We start from the raw sequence: 16,520 nt of genomic DNA on the forward strand, positions 1-16,520 counted from the left end.
GTGAGAGGGGTGGAGAGGTTGAGGCGGTTAATGTCGCGGCGGCAGTTGGCTATGAAGAGGTCGAGGGCAGGTAGGAGGCCAGCACGGGGTGTCCAGGTGGACGGGGTGTGTTGGAGGTGGGAGAAGGGGTCGTCAGAGGGTGGGTGAGGGTCTTGATTGAAAAAGAAGGCACGGAGGCGAAGGCGGCGGAAGAATCGTTCAATGTCACTCCGTGTATTGAATTCATTGACAAAGAAGTGGCAGACTGAATACAATGTGGGAAAGTGTGAGGTTATCCACTTTGGTAGGAAGAATATTCCAAACAGGGAAGAGCTTTGGAAATCGGAGGATAAACTGGCTTTGGAGGGAGTCTGGGGGAGGCAGACAAGAATGATCCTGGGAATGAATGGCTTATCATATGAAAAGTGGTTGAGGACTGTGTCTGTATTCAATGACATTTAGAAGGATGAGGGGATCTCATTGAAACTTACAGAATATTGAAGGGTCTAGACATAGTGGACAGGGAGATGCAATTTCCACTAGTAGAGGAAACTAGGACCTGAGGATACAGCCTTAGAGTGAAAGGATGGCCCTTTCGAAGAGAAATGAGGAATTTTTTTAATTTGTGGAACTCATTGCCACAGCAGGCTGTGGAGACCAGTCATTGAATATAAGCCAGTGATAGGTATGTTCAGGACTGGTAAGGGGATCAAGGGTTACGGAAAGAAGACAGGAAAACGGTTGTAAAACATAGCAGCCATGATATGGTATAGCAGACTTGATGGGCCAAATGGCCCAATTTTTCTTGGTCTAATCTTCTCCCTTATAAACGCATCATTTGGTGGTACCATACACAGACAAAGTCAGGTTCCAAGTACACACTTTGAATACTTTATATCTCCATAACTTGTAACTCCATCCACTCTGCTTATCCCCAGTGCAACCCCACAAACTAGTGTTAAGCTACTTAATGTGAATAGAACACTAATTTGAATTCAGAAATTTTATCATTTTTGTGGTTAGGAACATAGGAAACTTGTGGCAAATTTCTTCAATTGTACATACAGTTGGTTTTTTTACAACATGCGTTTCTTCATCACAAATTGGCTTTAATGCGATTGAAGAATTTAGATCATTATTTGTAGAATGAAAACTTTCCTTACCTGTATTGGCTATAACGCAATTCCAGTACTATTAATTTAAATGAAGTGGCTGTTGTGCAACTCTCTTATGACACAAGATTGCACAAGAATGGAACTATTGAGTCATATTAGAAGACTGTAGCTGATAAAATACAAATGTACCTTCGGTGATTTTTAAAGATTCTCTGTACTTCTGTTTAAATCCTGCTGGATTATAGTTTTCCCATAAACTCAAAAATTTGATCCTGGTTTCATTTAGCTTTTCATTTAGCTGACATTGTGCATCTTCTTGGAAGATATCCATTAATATAAAGCAAATTATTCTGTTCTTAAATTCTGTTTTACACCTGTAAATGCGAAAGGAAATTAAGTAATTGATAGAATCTATATTCATTAAGATATAAAGATTATTCAGATCACTGTCACCATATTACAATAAACTGTGGTCCTCATACCACTGCATCAATATGCTTAAAAAAAGTCAAAGGCTAAATCATGCAAAGATAAAAGCAATTCAACAGCTACACAGGACATAATACATTGCTATGAACATTTTAAAAAGACTTCAAATATTTTCCAACTATGATGGATATTAATAAGGGATGGATATTCTTTAGGTTTGGGGTGGGGCAATGAAAGCACTGAACAAATGAATGAAGCATTCTTAAAAATTATATATTTCATAAAAAGATTTTCTCTAAGTGTTCAAGAGGAGTAATGTAAATTATATTACAATATTGAGAACTAGTCCATTGAAATATTTTGAGCTTTGGAATTCATTGTTTTGTATTTTTTGTGTGAAAAATGCACTATGAAAAAGGCAAGTTTTTGCTGGGACTATATATGAAAGATCAAAAAGCAAAAGGGTGGACTCTTATATTGACCCAAAATGAGAAATACCTTAATTAGATAGCTGGATATTTAAAATGACTGAATGATGGTTACTGTGCATGTTCAAACCTAGAGATGAGGAATTCTCACTGATCAGTAATCATAAAATATCTTCCTGTATTGTCATTTGCATAGATCCTGTCTGAGTGATTTTTCAGTGAACTGAAATGCAATCCAGAATTTAGCATTAGGCAGGTCACCAGCACACTCACTCACTTCAGGTAGACAAGCAATGTTAAAGCTTTTAATATTGCAATGCGTTTGACCATTTTACTTGGTCAGCCAAAGTAAATGTTGCAGGATTGATGTAATATTTAGTTCACTTTCATAACATAGTCAATCCAGATAGAAAGTTTCCTTTGAAGTATTATCAATTTCAAAGCCTTTGCTTTCTCAAAAATGTTATTTTAACATGGGTTACATAGAACTTGAGATTTGCCAAACATTTACAGAAAGAAATAAGCACAATAGGTTTTTTTTTCCCAGTTAGACAGTTCCTGCAAGAAATGGTTGATTCCTTCTGAAATGATGTACAATTCCCTATGCGTGGAAAACATTGAAAAACAATGCAACTATTTGACATTGAATATAACCCCATAAAACACAAAACAATGTTATTACAAGATCAAAACTGGAAAACAAACTAATAACAACCAAAAGGATGCTGTAATTCAGAAGCAAAAACAGAAATTGCTAAAAAAAGCGTACAGGTCTGACAACATCTGTCAAAAGAAATCAGAGTTAACGTTTGGCGTCAACTTTTGGACCCTTCTGAGGAAGGGTTGCTCAACCTGAAATGTTAACTCATATCTCTCCACAGATGCTGCTAGACCTCTTGGATTTTTTGACTAATGTCTGTTTTCGTTCCTTATTTTACTTCACTGGTATACACAGACATTGAGGTCCCTTTGCATACCCACATTTTGAACTGTGTCAGCATTTAATCACTGCTGTGCCTTTTTGTTCTTCATGTGAAATGCATCACTTCACATTTATCCATGTCATTTCACATATTACTTGTTTTTGCCCACATACTCAATCTTGGTCATACTGGAGCATTCACGCATCCTCCTCACAACTTTCAATCCCACCCATTTCATCAGCAACCTTGTAAATATTGCATTTTTCACACAACTCTCAATTCTCCCTAGTTCTGTGTTGTCAGTAAACTTGAAAGTATTGATGATTATCTCCAAATCTTGTAATTTCTGCTTTCACCCTCGCTTCTTGGCGAATTTCTCAGTGATTTGCTTTCTCTGACTCTTCTCAGTGAATCGGTGTCTCTTCTTGATAATTTTCTTTTTCATTCTAATGCTTTCTCTCTCACGATGACAAATTCCCTTCTTCACCCACTTGGTGATTTTCTCACTCATCTCCTTAGAAAATTGCTCTCAGCTTGGTGATTTTTCTTTTCTCATCTCAGCAATTTTTCCTCTTTGTCTTCTCACTGATTTTCTCATGCTCTATCTTTTCTAGATTACTTTCTCTCTCGTCCTTCCCTCTTGGTGATTTGCTCTTCTTCTCAAAACTCAGTGCTCACTCTCACATTGAAACATGGGATCTGAAAATAGAGGCCACTTGGCCCTCGGATACTGGTGTGCCAAGAACAGAAAACATAAGACACACAAAAACTAGAAGGTCATTCAGCTCTTTACAACACACCTCTACTGAACACAAGCACAGTCAAACCAATCTCTCCCCATTCAATAGTCTTAGCACCCACAGTACCAGCCTTGTGGACCTTTGCTGCATTCCCAATGGCAAGCGTATCTTGCCATTTTTCAGTCAGGAGACGAAAGCAGCACAGAATACTCCACAAATGCAGTCTCACAGAGTCCCACTAAACCTGTAGTGAGGCACCTCTACTTCGGAGTGCATAACTTCTTGCAGTGATGACAAACTTACTATTTGCCTTTCCAATTGTGATCTGTGGCTGCCTGTTTACTTTCAATAGCTGATGTACAACAATACCCAGAGCCCTGTACACACACATTTTCAATTATGTCAGTCAAATAAAACTGTTTTCTTGTTCTGCACATGGAAATGTAGCCCTTTACAGTTACCCACATAATACCCCATGTCCATCTTTGCCCACTTACTTGTCGATAACACTGAAGCCTCTTTGTAACTGCAGTACAACTCTCAAGCCCATCAGCATTGTCAGCAAACTTGTAAATATTGCATTTTCCATACAACTCACAATCCTACCTAGTTCTGAGTCATCAGCAAATACAGAAGTATTAATTCCTTTTTCTCTTTCCTCAGGAAATTCTCTCTCTCTCCCTCACTGAGCTCAGTGACTTTATATCTCACCCACACCTTGAGATGAGATTTCTCTCTGCTCGCTAATTTGCTAAATCTCTCACCCTCACTTCTTGGTGAGTTATTTTCAGCTGCTCCTTTTCTTTCCCTCTCATTCCCCTTGGTCGTTTTTGTTCTCTCACGGTGGATTTCTTACCCTCTCTCCTTAGTCATCTGCTCTTACTCACCTCCTGTCGATGATTTTCTCTCTCCGACTCTACTCTTAGTGAATCTCTCAATTTTTGTTGATTTGCTGTCTCTTGCCCCTCAATAATTTTGCTTCTCGCCCTTTGTCTCTTACCTTGATCTATTCCCTCTCTTCTCACACTTTCTTACTAGAAACCAACCTCTTTGTCCTCTCAGTGATTTTCCCTCTCTAAGTGATTCTCCTTCCATCCCTTTTGAAAGATTTTCATTCTGTCACGACACTCTGTGCTCTTCCTTCCCTTGTGGTGATTTTCTCACTCTTCTCAATCATTTTCTCTGGGTTTTTTTTATCTTTCTGTCTTTTCTCAGGGGTTTTCTCTCTCACCCTGTCCTATCACAGATTCTCTCTCTTAGATGTTCCTCTTGCTGAATCTCCCTCTTGGCAATTTGCTCTTTCTAACTGGCTCCTGTCAGCAATTTTCTCTTGTCCACTGCTAAGAAATTTTCTCCCTCTGTTACCTCTCAAGGAATCTCTCCCCTCTTAGTGAAAAGTTCTCTCTCAATCTTCTTTGTGATTTACACACTCCTCTCAGTGATTTTCTCCCCCTCTCAAGTATTTTCCTCACTCTCTCACTCCCTGCCCAGTGATATGCCCTCTTTCTGTCCTCAGTGATTTTCTCTACCCCTTTCTTCTCAGTAATGTTTTCCCTCTCTTCTATGGAAGCTTTCCATGCTTTCAGTTTCCTCCATGATATACCCCTCACTCTGTCAGCGTGCTTCTGTTTTTCTGTCAGCCTCTTCACTCAGTGATTCATGCTAATGGAGTCAGAGAGATGTACAGCACAGAAACAACTCAGTCCAATCATCCATACCTACCAGATATCCTAAATTAATCGAGTCCCATTTGCAAGCACTTGGGTCCATATGACTCCAAACTCTTCCTGTTCATAAACCCATCCAGATGCCTTCTGAATGTTGGAATTGTCCCAGCCTCCAACGCTTCCTCTGGTAGCTCATTACATACACACGCCACCCTCTGCATGAAAACGTTGCTCCTTAGATCCCTTTTAAATCTTTCCCCTCTATCCTAAACCTATGCCCTCTAGTTCTGGACTCCTCCACGCCAGGTAACAGATTTTGTCTATTTACACAGTTTACACACATGCCCCTCAAGCTTCTATAAGGTCACTCCGACACTCCAAGGAAAACAGTCACAGCCTATTCAGCCTCTCCTTCCAACTTTGATAACTTCCTTGTAATTCTTTTCTGAGCACTTTCAAGTTTTACAACATCCTTTCTATCGGAGGGAGGCCAGAATTGTGGTTCATTTTGGCAATTTTTTTACTCCTCTATTCTCAGCATTTCATCCCCCTACACTTCTCAACAAATTCCTCTCATGGTAACCTCTTGGTGATTTTCTCGCTCTCTCTTCTCAGGCATTTTCTCTCCCGGTCTTCTCTCAGCGACGCCTTCTCCTCTCGGTAACTTTATGTCTGACTCTCTCTGCTCGGAGAATTTTTCTCACTTTGCTCTCACTATCCTTTTGGTGATTTGCTTGCTCTCTCTTCCCCTCTCGGCAATAGTCTCACTTGTTCTCGTCTCAGTGAATCGCTCTGATTGGTGATATACCATTTTGTCTCGCAGTGATTTTCTCTCTTGCTATCCTCGGTGTCATTTTGTCTCTCTGGAATTTTCTCGCTTACTATCTCCTCAGTCAGTTTCTCTCTCGCTCTTGGCTCTCAGTGAATCTCTTTCAGCTTGGTGTTTTTCTGTAGGTCTCACTTTCTCAATCTCCTCAGTCCTTTTCCCTCTCTCTTCTCAGTGATTCACTTTCCTCTTGGTGATTTTCTCACTCGCGCTGAAGCTACTCAGTGATTAACCTCTGTCTTGTCAGGTGATTCTCTCCCTCACTTTCGCCTCTGGGTGATTTTCTCCATCAACTTCTCCTTTCAGTCAATCTCTGCAACTTGGTGACTTTCTCCCTCTCTCCTAGCTCGGAATTCTCCTCAAACTCTCACTCCTTGCTCCTCGATTTTCCCTCTCTCTGTACCTCTTCTTAGCAATCTTTTCTTTCCTTTGGTTAGTTTTTCTCTCTTCGCCTCTTGTCTCAGTGATTTTCTCTCACTCTCCCATCTCTGAAATTTATTTTCTCATCTTAGCCTGGCAGTCAGACAGATAGGCTGAGCGTAAGGAGACTGTCTTCTCCCGATCACCGCTCCACATTTTTCTCTCTCAGTAATTTTCCTTCCCATCGACTCCTCCCAGTGAATTTTCTTCTTCCTTCTCAGCAAAGTTCTCCCTCCATATCGTCTCGCTGATTATCCAACTCTCTCTTTCTTCGCAGCGATTTTCTCTCTCTGTTGCCTCTCCTCTTGCAAATTTTATTTCTCTCCCTCTTGTCTTGGGTGAATGCAGCTCTGTCTTCTCAGCATTTTCCTCTCGTTATCATCACAGTGATTCCTCTCTAACTCTCTCTCCTTGGTGATTTTCCTGTTCCTCTCACATTGCTTCAGTGATTCTCTCACATATAAACACAGCATCAGTTGGAGGACGCACAGGTGTGTGGTGGGATCCCGTCCGCACTCACGCCAGCCCAGACGGAATTGCACATTGGCCCCAAGGTCCCGTACTTCCCGCGGGAGCCTGTGCCCCACAACCTGAGCCGCCTCCGGAATTTTAATTTTGTCCCTTTTAAGGACGTAAAAAGGCGAGCCCTGTATCGACTGCTGCTGCACACCGTCCACCTCTTCTCCCTCATCCACCGCCCGGACACACCTTGGCGTGCCCATTTGCCACTGGGCGATGGGGATCCCCAGTGGAGGGGGCTCTCTATGTGGGAATCCTCCCCCTTTCTCTCGGGGATCTGGGGTGGAGGGTGCTGCACGCAGCGGTCCCCTGCAACCGCAGATTGTGGTGGTTCACGGACTCCCAGCCCAACTGCTTGTTCTGTGGCACTGAGGAGTCCATGGACCATGTGTATATTGGGTGTGGGCGTTTGCACTCCCTTTTTGATTTCCTCAAAAACCTCCTCCTCTGCTTTTGGTTGCACTTCAGTGCTCCTGATCTTTGGGCACCCGGTACAGAGGAGGGAAGGCAGGTCTGAAGACCTCCTCGTGGGTCTGCACCTGAGCCTGGCCAAACTGGCCATAAACAGGTCCAGGCAGCGGGCCATGGAAGGGGTCATTAGGGCCGACTGCCTGCCCCTCTTCCGCGGTTACGTTAGAGCCCGGGTGTCCTTGGAGAAGGAGCACGCGGCCTCCACCAACACCCTGGAGTTGTTCAGGGAGAGGTGGGCGCCGCAGGGAGTGGAGTGTATTATTTCCCCCTCCAACTCTATTATGATTTAATCCCTGCCCTCCTCTTCCCTGTTTGATCACATAGCATTGCCCTTTGATGTGAAGGGCACTGCTTGTCACTGGCAACTTGGGTGTTTCTTTTCTTCCTAGTGGTGGAAATTTGAATAAAGGTTTGTGCACCTTGTGTCTTTCACTGCGTCTCACACCTGCGCACACACACACATACACACCATGGGTGCTGGGGAAAAATAAGCACTACCGCAGTTAGGCGGTAGTATGGGGTTAAAAAAAGAGAAAAAAAGGGATAAAAAAAAATTAAACACAGCATCTAGCAATAGGTGAAGGTCCTTTGATCTTCCGAGCCTGGTCTGCCATTAATGGCAAACACAGAAACATGCACTAGGCTCTTTGCACCTGCTCCACCATTCGATGGGACCATGGCTGATTCTTTATTTCAAGATCATATCCAGGCATTCTCTTCATAATCCTTGGGGTTTTATTCTCTGAAGAAAATCATCCATCCCACTCGCAAATTTATTCCACGAGCCTGCCTCCAGGGCCTTCTGTGGTTGCAAATTCCAGATGGTTGGTCACTCTGAGTGAAAACAACTTTCCTTTTCTCGGTCCTAGTATGATCTACCTTCTATGTATAATGACTGTGAGCCCTGGTTCCAGACTCCACACCCAGGGGATACATCCTTGCTGCATCAATTGTGTCTAGTCCTGTTAGAATTTTATACCTTTCAGTCAGACACTCTCTCAATCTTCTCAGCTGTACTGAATATAGGCACAGTCAAACCAACCTCTCTTTGTACGATCTCGCAAGGAATTAAGGGCTACAGGGAGAGTGCGGGTAAATGGAGTTGAAATACCCATCAGCAATGATTAAATGGCGGAGTGGACTCGATGGGCCAAATGGCTTTACTTCCACTCTTATGTCTTATGGTCTTATGGATAATCCTGCCATCCACAGTTTCAACTGAATGAACCTTTGATGCACCTCCTTGATGGCAAGTGTATGTTTTGGTTCAGTAGGGAGACCAAAATTGCACCAATTACGCTGTGAACTTACCTGTGGGAAACATTGCTACTTCTGAAAGCAAAACCTCTTGTAACATACCAATTAACACCCTAATTATGATCAAAACAGAAACAGAAGCAACAGTAGACCATTCAACTCCTCGAAACTACTCCATCATTCTGTAGGATCCAATGTCCTCCTGTCCTAATATTTTCCACGAGGGGAAATATCCTCTCAGCATTTACCCTCTCAAGTCTCTTCAGAATCTTACGGGTTTCACTCTTCTAAACTTCAGAAAGTACAGTCCCAACCAGTTTAGTCCTTGCTCATAACACAATGTCTCCAAACTAGGGATCAATTGCTTGCTCTTGCTGTCTCCTCACTTAAACAAAAAAAAACAAAGAACTGGGGATGCTGAAAGTCAGAAAGAAGCAGTGAAATTGGTGGAAAACCTCCGCATTTCTGGCAGCAGTTGTGAAGAGAAAGCAGAGTTAACATCTTCGGGGAATTCAGTGACCTTACTTCAGAACTGCTTGTAGCTCAGAAAACTTTGGCATATATGCTAAATTTGAAGTGGGGTGAGCAGTAAACAATTGGTGGAGATGGAGCCCAAGGGAGAGAAAAACAATTGGACACATTTCTTTGTCTGCCCAACTGGTTCTCTCTGTCTCTGGGCTCCATTATCACCTATCATTTACTCCTCACACACACGCAAACATAGCAACCTTTTTGTGGCAACAATCAGGTCTGAGGAAGGGTCGAAGGACCCAAAACATTAACTCTGCTTTCTTTCCACAGATGTTGCCAAATGTGTTGAGTTTTTCCACTAATGTCTGTTCTTGTTCCTTACTTACCTGCGCTGGTGTATGAGAACATCTAGGTCACTTTGCACACCCAATTTCAAACTGTCACCACTTAAATCATGCTTTTTTTTATTGTTCACACTGAAGTGTGTTGTTTCATACTTATTCACGTTATACTGCATGTTACTTGTCTCTGTGCACATACTCAAATGGTCTAGATCATACTGGAGCCTCCATGCATCCTCCTCACAACTTTCAATCCCACCCATGTCACCAGCAAACTTGTAAATATTGCATTTGCCACACAATTCACAATCTTACCTAGTCCTGTGTTATCACCAAACTTGAAATCATTTTCTCTGTCATCTTCGTGATTTTCGTCTTCACCCTCACCTATTGGTGAATCTCTACTACCTCAGTGATTTGCTGTCTGACTCTTCTCAGTGAATCTCTGAGCCTCTTCTCGATAATTTTCTTTCTCGTCCTCTCCTATCAGTGAATCGCTTTCTCTCTCTCCCCCTAGATGATCTACTCCCCTCCTCACAGTAATTTTCTCACGCATCCTCTTCTTGGAAAATTGTTCTCACCTTGGTGACTTTTCCTTTCTCATCTCAGCAACGTTTCCTGTGTTTTCACTGACTTTTTCACTATCTCTGATGGATGATTTTCTCTCTCACCCTCTCCTCTTGGTGATTTTCTTTTCCTCTCAAATCTCTCAATACTTCCCTCTCAAATTGAAACGTGGGATCTGGAAATAGATGGAGGCCATTTGGCCCTCCGAGCTTGCTTTGTCATGTATAGAAAACATAGACACACAAAAAATAGGCAAAGGCCAATCAGCTCTTTGCACCAACACCGCTTATTCAATAGGATCATGGCTGACCCTCTACCTGAATGGTATGGACACACTTTTTCTCCATCACCTTGTTGCCTTTAATATCTAGAATAACAATCAATGTCTTTCTTGAATATACTCAGTAAGCCTGTGTCCACAGCTTTCTGTGCTGCAAATTTCACAAGGTGACCAGCCTTTCAGTGAAGAAAAGTTACCTCATCTCAATCATAAGATGGCCCAGCCTGTATTGCGACTGTTTGCTTTTGATCAAGACACCTCAACCAGGGAAAACATCCTCCCCGCAACTAGTCTGTCTAGCCCTGATAGAAATTTATAGCTTTCAATCAGGCCCTCTTTCATTCCTCTCAGCTCTACTCAATACAGGCACAGTCAAACCACTCTCTCCTTGTATGATAGTCTTAGTCTCTACAGTATCAACCTTGCGGACCTCTGCTGCATTCACTCTATGGCAAGTTTACCTTTCTTTCTTTCAGTCAGGAGACCAAAATAGCACAGAATATTCCACAAATACACTCACCAAGTTCCTGTAATCCTGTCATAAGGCATCCATCTCTATTTCAGAATATATAACCTCTTGCAATGGAGCCAAACATACCATTCACCTTTCCAATTGTGTGCTGTGGCTGCCTCTTTACTTTCACTGACTGATGTACAAGAATACCTAGATCCCTGCACACACACATTTTCAACTATGTCATCAGTCAAATAATACTGTGCCTTCCTGTTCTACACATGGAAACATAGCCTTTCATATTTATCCACTTAATGCCACATGTGCCATCTTTGCAGATCACACTGAAGCCTCTTTGCAACTATGTTACAACTCTCAATTCCACCCACGTTGTCAGCAAACATGTAAATGTTGTATCTGCCATACAATTCACAATCCTACCCAGTGCAGAGTCATCAGCAAACAAGGAATCATTGGTTTCATTTTCTCTTTCCTCAGGTGATTTTCCATCTCAACCTCACTCCTAGGTGAAATATGTCTCTGCTCGCTGATGTGCTCCTTTGCTCACCCTCACTTCTTGGTGTTTCACTTTCTTTCCCTCTCGCTGCACTGTCATTTTCTCTCTCACACATTGGATTTCTTACCCTCGCTCCTTGGTGATCTGTTCTCACTCACCTCCTCTTAATGATTCTCTCTCACTTTCAGACTCTTCCCTTGCTCAACCTCTCTCATTTCATTGATTTGCTCTCTCTCGCCTTGGTAATTTTGTATCTTACCCTCTTCAGACAGTGAATCACCTTTTCTTGCTTGGTGATCGATTCCTCTTTTCTCATACTCGTCTTCCTAGCTGCTCTTTCTCTTTAGTGATTTTCCTGCTCTCTTCCAAGTGATTCTCCTGCTATCCTTTTTGCATGGATTTCCACACTGTCGCTATCCTCTCAATGCTCTTCTGTCTCCTCGTGGAGATTTTCTCTCTCGGTCATTTTCTTTTCTCTTCTCAGGGATTTTCTCTCTCGCCCAGTCCTGTCACAGATTCTCTCAGATGCTCCTCTCGCTGATACTCTCGCCTCTGCTGACTTGCTCTCCCTAACTAGGTCCAGACGACAACTTTCTCCCTCCACAGTGATTTTCTCTCACTCTCCCCTCCCAGGAATTTTCTCCCTCTGTCACCTCGCAAGGAATCTCTCTTCTTGTGAAAATTGATCACCCTCGAGCTTCTTGGTGAAACATAGGCACAAAAACTAAGCAAAGGCCATTTGGTTTTTTGCACCAACTCCGCCATTCAATAAGATCATAGCTGATCAGTTTCTCTCTTCTCAGTGAGTTTCCATCTCTATTTCCTCTCGGCTAGGTTTTCCCACTCTTCTTGGGGAGATTTCCTCCCTCGCTCTTTCCTTGGTGATCTTCCCACTCTCTCTCGGATCTTAAATATTTTCTCTGTCCACCTCTTCCCTCTTTGACTAACTCCTTCTTCACAGCAATTCTTCCCCTTTTTCTTCTTGATGAATTGCTCTATCTTTATCCTCTTAAGGATATTTTTGATTCCTTTCTCCATCTCCTCTTCTCTGTGAAGTGTTCTTCTCTCAGTAATTTTATATCTCACTCTTTCAGAGAATTTTTCTGTCTCTTCTCAAGGATTTCCTCTCTAACTTTTGCCCCTCTGTGAATCCCTATCCTCTTGGTGATTTTTCTCTCAATCTCATTCGTGACTTTCCCTCTCTTCTCATTGGTTCTCTCCATTTACTGATTTTCAGCCTCTTCACTCAGTGAATTGTTCTCATCTCAGCAATTTTCTCTCCATCCTTTTTCATGAATTCTTCCTTTCTCTTAATGAATTGCTCTTTCACCTTAGAGATTTTCTCCCCCCGTCTCCTGTCCGTCATTTTCCCTCTTCGTCTGCTCTCAGTAATTTTATGTTTCACCCTCTCCCATTGGAACATTTTTCTGTCTCAAGTTTCTCAGTGATTTTCCTTCTCTCTTCTCAAGTGCTTCTCTCCATCACTTGCGCCTGTGAGCGATTTTCAACATCAACTGCTCCTTTTAGTCAATTTCTGCATCTCGTTGATCTTCTCTATCTTTCTCGTTCCTCTGCACATTTTCCTCACTCTCTTACTTCTTGCTCAGTGATTTTCCCTCTCTCTTCTTACTGATTTTTCTCTATCTCATCTTAGTGATGCTCTTTCTCCTCTGTAATTTTGGGCATTTTCTCTCTCAACCTCTTATCTCTGTGACATTTCCTCACCCTTCACAGTGATCTGCTCTCTCGTGATCTTCTCAGGGATCTTTCTCTGATCTCCTCTCCTCTTGATAATTTTCTTTTTCACCCTCCTCTAAGGGGAATTTTCACACTCTCAACAATTTGCTTTCTCACTATCCTCTCATCGATTTCCTTTCTAACTCAGGGTCCTTTTCCCTCTCACCCTCTCCTCTTGCTGTTTGTTTCTCTCTCTCTCATTCTTGAGTGATTCTCTCTCATATAGAAATGTAGGATCTAGGAGTAGGAGGAAGACAGTTGATACTTGAGGCTTCCTAACCCTTAATGGACAACAAAGAAACATGAAAACTAGGAGTAGACCCTTCAGCCCTGTACATCTGCTCTGCCATTCAATATGATCATGGCTGACCGCCCACTTGAACATCATATCCATGTTTTCTCTCTGCCTTTAGTACAGAGAAAAAAAACAACAATCTCTTTTTTGAACATTTTCAGTGAGCCTGTTTCCATAGCTTTTTGTGGTAGCAAATTCCACAAGCTGACCAACCTCTGAGTGCAGAAATATTTCCTCAACTCACCCCTAAAGTGCTATACCATGTTTTTGGACTGTGAGCCCGGATTCTATACTTCTAAATCAGGGGAAACATTCTCCCTGCATCTAGAGTATCTAGCCTTAGAATTTCTTACCTCTCAATCAATCAGATCGTTTCTCAGTCTTCTCATCTCTAGTGAATTCAGGCAGTGTCAAGCCAATCTTTCCTTGTATACAACAGTCTCCCATCCACAATATCAACAGTTGCTGCACTCCCTTTATGGCAAATATATCTTTCATAGTTAACAAGACTAAAATGACATGCAAATCTCCAGGCCAATCTCACCAAGGGGGTGTGCAAGGCACTACATTCCTGCAGTAACATCCCTTCTTCTGAATGTAAAATTTCTTTTGAAAGAGGCAATCACACAAGTTGTTTTCCTAATTGCTTGCTGAGACTACCAGTTTATTTTCATTGACTGGCATAAAAGGATATCCAGATCCTTTTGTACATCCACCTTTACAACCTCATCGCCATTTAAAAATACTGTGTTGCATACAGAAACATATAACTTCACTGGACCTAAGAGACCTGGGTTCAACTCCTACCTGCTGCAGAAGTGTGTAATAACATCTCTGAACAAGTTGATTAGAAAATAAGTTGAATATAAAAAAATAGGGCATCTGGATAGGTACATGAGTAGGAAGGGTTTAGAGGGATATGCACCAACTACAGACAAATGGGACTAGGTCAGATTGGGATGTTTGATCAACGTGAACGAGTTGGACCAAAGGATCTGTTTCCATGCTGTATGACTCTAAGTCCCTGAGCAAATAAGTTTACTAAAGGGTGGCAAAGTGGCTCAGTGGTTAGCACTGGTGCCTCACAGCCTGGTTTCAATTTCAGCCTCAGGTGACCATCGATGTGGAGTTTGCACATTCTTCCAGTGTCTGTGTGGGTGTGCTCCGGTTTCTTTTCACAGTCTAAAGATATGCAGGTTAGGTGGATTGGCCATGATAAGTTGCCCATAGTGTCCAGGGATGCCCAAGTGAGATAGATTAGTCATGGAAAATTCTAGGGTTGGGGGTTTGGATGGATAGGGTGCTCTTTGGAGGGTCTGTGTGGACTCGATGAGCCTGTTTCTCCATTGTACAGATTCTATTATTCCATGTTTCACAGCTTCTACTATGTGTTTGATTATACACTGAACTTGTCTAGATGGTTCTAATGTCTCAGTGCATCCTCCTCACAACTCAATTCCTCCTGTCTTCAGTAAACTTGGAAACATTGGTGACTTAGTCTCTTTCCCTTCTTGGTGAATGTCTTCTGCATAATTTGCTGTCTTCTCTGGGTTATTTTCTCTTTGCCACTCTCTCTTTTTCATCAATTTCTATCCTGTCTGGATTTTCTGTCTCTCTCTCTCTCTAATCAGTGATTTATTCTGTCTCACACAGCTCTCATTGGTTCTCTCTCTCCAATTCTTCTCTTGCTGAATCTCTGTGCCATTCTCTTCTGTAATTTCTTTTCTAATCCTCTATCACTCCCGTCCCTCCTCTGTGATCTTACTCCCTCTTGGTGAATTGCTCTCAGAGGGTTCCCTCGCTGAATCTTTCTTCTCTCTGTGATTTGTTCTATCTCTTGCATACTCTCTCGTCTTGGTGAAAGCACTCCCATCTCAGTGATCTTCCCTGTCCATTCTCAATGATTTTCTATATCTCCTGTCTGATTTTGCCCTTACTGAAACTCTCCTCCCGCTGATTTCTCTGGGTCTCCTTTCCATGACTTTTTCGGTAGTGTTCTTACTTACCTGGTCTGATCAGTGAATCGCTTCCTATTCACCATCCGGTAACCTTATCCCTCGCTCGCATACCTATCATTGATTTTCTCTTACTCTTTGGTCGCTTTATAGATCTCCTTTAGATTTGCTTTCTCTCTCTCCTGAGCAATTTTCTGTTCCCCTCCCCCCGGCTCCTTGCGGTGATTCGCTCTCATCTAAGAAATTTTTGCAGTCTTCTCAGTGATTTGGTCTCTCTGTCAACGATTTGGTCTCTCTCCTCGTGATAATTTTCTTTTTCACACACTTCCTTGCTTCCTGGTTCTCTCACTCTCTCGCCTACGATTCTTCTTTTCTCGATTTCTACCAAGTGATTTTTTTTGTTTCCTCATACTCTTCCTGGTGATTTTTATTTCCTCACAAACTCTCTGCCCGGTGATTTCCTCTCTCACTCTTAGAGATCATTTTTTTCTCATAAATTCTCTCCCGGTGATTGTTTTCTCTCCCACGCCTTCTTCCCGGTAATTTTCTCCCCGGAGATTTCTCTTTATCTCTCATTGGCGATTTTCTCGCTTGTACATTCTCTCCATTCCCTCTCAAACCTTAGTGGTAACTCTCTCTCTCATGCAGTCTCTTTGGCGATTTTCTGTCATCGTAGTGAATCGAGAGAGTGAGGCTGGAAAAGCACAGCCGGTCAGGCACCATCTCAAAGTGTCGATTCTCCTGCTCCTAGGATGCTGCATGACCTTCTGTGCTTTCCCAGCACCACACTCTCGACTCTGAACTCCAGCATCTGCAGTCCTCACTTTCTCCTGTCTTCGTGGTGAGCACCTCTAACCCATTCTCTGGCCAAGTATTTCTGTCTCCTCTTGCTCTCTCTCTCTCACACACCGTGTCCTAGCAATACAACTATGCGTATTTTTCCCGTGATTTCCTTTCACATTCTCTTTCTGGTGATTTCCCCGCCCCGTCTTGGTGACATCCCAACCGCCCATTACAACCCTGAACCCCACTTACATATACACACACACACTCACGGACCCCCCCCCACACACACACACACACACACTCACGGACCCACACACACATTCACGGACCCTCACCCCCACAT

General features: G+C 42.6%; 1 protein-coding gene across 5 annotated transcripts in view; it reads right to left on the reverse strand.

Annotated features, from left to right (window-relative positions):
- spc25 (SPC25 component of NDC80 kinetochore complex) overlaps nt 1-16,520 on the reverse strand; it is a 41,316-nt gene that overhangs the window by 9,140 nt on the left and 15,656 nt on the right. For 3 of the 5 annotated variants that reach the window (XM_043693933.1, XM_043693932.1, XM_043693931.1), the window contains one exon: nt 1,284-1,468. In XM_043693933.1, the coding sequence (XP_043549868.1) occupies nt 1,284-1,425 (142 nt within the window). In that variant the 5' untranslated portion in view covers nt 1,426-1,468. Of the gene's footprint in view, nt 1-1,283; nt 1,469-2,932; nt 2,968-15,442; nt 16,134-16,520 lie in introns of those variants that run through there. The other 2 variants (XM_043693929.1, XM_043693930.1) reach the window with 2 other exon arrangements.

Source organism: Chiloscyllium plagiosum, chromosome 7 (genome assembly GCF_004010195.1).
Source record: "Chiloscyllium plagiosum isolate BGI_BamShark_2017 chromosome 7, ASM401019v2, whole genome shotgun sequence".
NCBI classification, from domain to species: Eukaryota; Metazoa; Chordata; class Chondrichthyes; order Orectolobiformes; family Hemiscylliidae; genus Chiloscyllium; species Chiloscyllium plagiosum.